The sequence below is a fragment of the Aplysia californica genome, unplaced genomic scaffold (genome assembly GCF_000002075.1).
Source record: "Aplysia californica isolate F4 #8 unplaced genomic scaffold, AplCal3.0 scaffold00090, whole genome shotgun sequence".
NCBI classification, from domain to species: domain Eukaryota; kingdom Metazoa; phylum Mollusca; class Gastropoda; order Aplysiida; family Aplysiidae; genus Aplysia; species Aplysia californica.
The window spans coordinates 1,011,751-1,013,829 of NW_004797360.1; the positions used below are offsets into that span (position 1 = coordinate 1,011,751).

The 2,079-nt window shown below is 35.8% G+C and overlaps 1 protein-coding gene across 1 annotated transcript in view; it reads right to left on the reverse strand.

The window, feature by feature from the left end:
• Window positions 1-115: 115 nt before the first annotated feature.
• Window positions 116-2,079, reverse strand: part of LOC101864373 — a gene marked incomplete at its 3' end in the record, with an annotated part of 5,208 nt that continues 3,244 nt past the window's right edge. Inside the window, 1 exon segment of the mRNA XM_013080523.2 lies at window positions 116-283. Within this exon segment, the coding sequence (XP_012935977.2) occupies window positions 116-283 (168 nt within the window).

Here is a 2,079-nt window from a genome sequence, read left to right on the forward strand (position 1 = left end):
GAAGAAGAAGAAGAAGAAGAAGAAGAAGAAGAAGAAGAAGAAGAAGAAGAAGAAGAAGAAGAAGAACAAGAACAAGAACAAGAAGAACAAGAACAACAAGAAAAGCTACACTCACAAGCCAGCAAAGCTGTGACAACCATAGTGGTGTTGAGCCCCGACATCTTCCAGCGCCCGAATCCACACAGGTAGACCATCATCATGACGATGAGCAGGATTGCGAGACAGGCGGCTAGGGTTTCAAGCCAGATTAAGTGAATCCAATAAGTACGGTCTCTGGTGTTGACTGGGGATGACAGCATAGGACAGGGTTCATAACGTTAACACAGTCATCAACTATTGTGTTGTCAAAAAATGCGTGGGGGCAACGTATTGTCAAATAATATTTATAGTTCTCAACTATATGTATAGAACATAGACTCTCCAGTTTTTGCACAATGACTTGTTGCGATTTATCCTAACAGATCAATATTTTTGTAAACACCTCGCTATCTCTGAATTGCATAAGTTCTATCTGCTCAGTACTTAGTTCTGAGAAATTTGACATCATAAACATTGAGTTTCACAACAAATCAAGCTCTTCCGAATGCAATTCTTTGAATATCGTGATAAAGACTCCCAATAAGCTTACGATTTGATAAAGCAGATCTATGGACATTTGGTTCCGGACTGCGTGGTCTTAGTAACTCAAAACGGCCAAAAATGTAAACGACAAAAACATTTTTAAATTCAAAGATACCGTAGCGACCTGTTAGCTTTATTTTGGAAAATTCCTTATTAAACACTAATTTTTAAAAATCATAGTGGAAGGTTTTTACAGTTTTATAAGGTTTACATCTCGTGAGCTGGGATAATATCGCTTTTAAAAGCAAGTTTGTCCTTCGTTCTAATCGTGGTACTACGCATATAGACTCTTTTCGCATATTGATCGCATGTTTTGAGAACAATCAGTGAAAAAAAAAAGAAATAGTATTTACTATAAAATTATTTTTTGTGACAAGTTTCGCTACTAAAAATTGCCATTGGCTAGCGGTGACGTAGGCCATAACATGCGTATGCAAAACGTATGTAAGAAGCGGGAAGTGCTGTGACACTTCTATTTTTACACGTGATGGAGGTTTGTAGATTTTTAGTTTTTGAAAGAAATTTACGGCGCTCGCAACTGCATCGATGGAGGTTTGTACTATTTTACTTATATTTATGAAAAAGTTTTTAATCTAGCCTCAACTGCTGTGGAAAAATAGGGTAAAGTCTAATTATTTTTTTTTACAAACTACTGTGCAAAGTATGGGGGATATTGATAAACCTGTTCAAAAGATATTCGAGGAGAAGTCGTGAGATGAATTTTTGACCGCACTATAGAAACGGTCCGCGTGTGAAATTTCGGCAAACCTTGAGTGTTGAGGACATGATGATGATTTGGCCTCTACAGTTCGGTAAAAAATTATAACTTTTTGTCAATGTAATATCTCCTCAACTATCGAACATGGGTTCTCCAACGTTTGCACAATTACTTGTATCAATTTGTCTTAGCAGCCCAACGTTTTCGAAAACACCTGCAAGCTGTATTCTAGAAAATTCCGTAATAAATACTAATAAAAAAATCTAAGTGGGTGTTTTCGACTGATTTTTAAATGTTTACTGCAGGGGCAATATTGCTTTTAATAGCAAGTCCTTCATGTTTTTCTAATTGGGACATTACGCTTATTGAACGCATGTTTTGAGAACCGTTAGAGCAAAAAATGCGTTCACTATAAAATTAATTACTTGTAACAAGTTTTGCCACTAAAAATTGTCATTGATGAGCTTTGTCGTAGGCCATAATATGCGTAATCAAAATGTGAGTGAGAAGCGGGAAATGCTGTGAACAATCCCATTTTACGCGTGACTGAGATTTCAATACTTTAGATCTAGATTATCTAAACATGTATAATTTATGAAGAAAAGTGTGTGTTTTTTTATCTAGCCCCAATTGTTCTGTAAAAAAAAAAAAGATTTTGTCAAGACAAATTGATACAGACTGCTGTGCAAAGTATGGATGACATTGATTCAATCGTTAAGGAGTTATTTGAGAATTGGTTA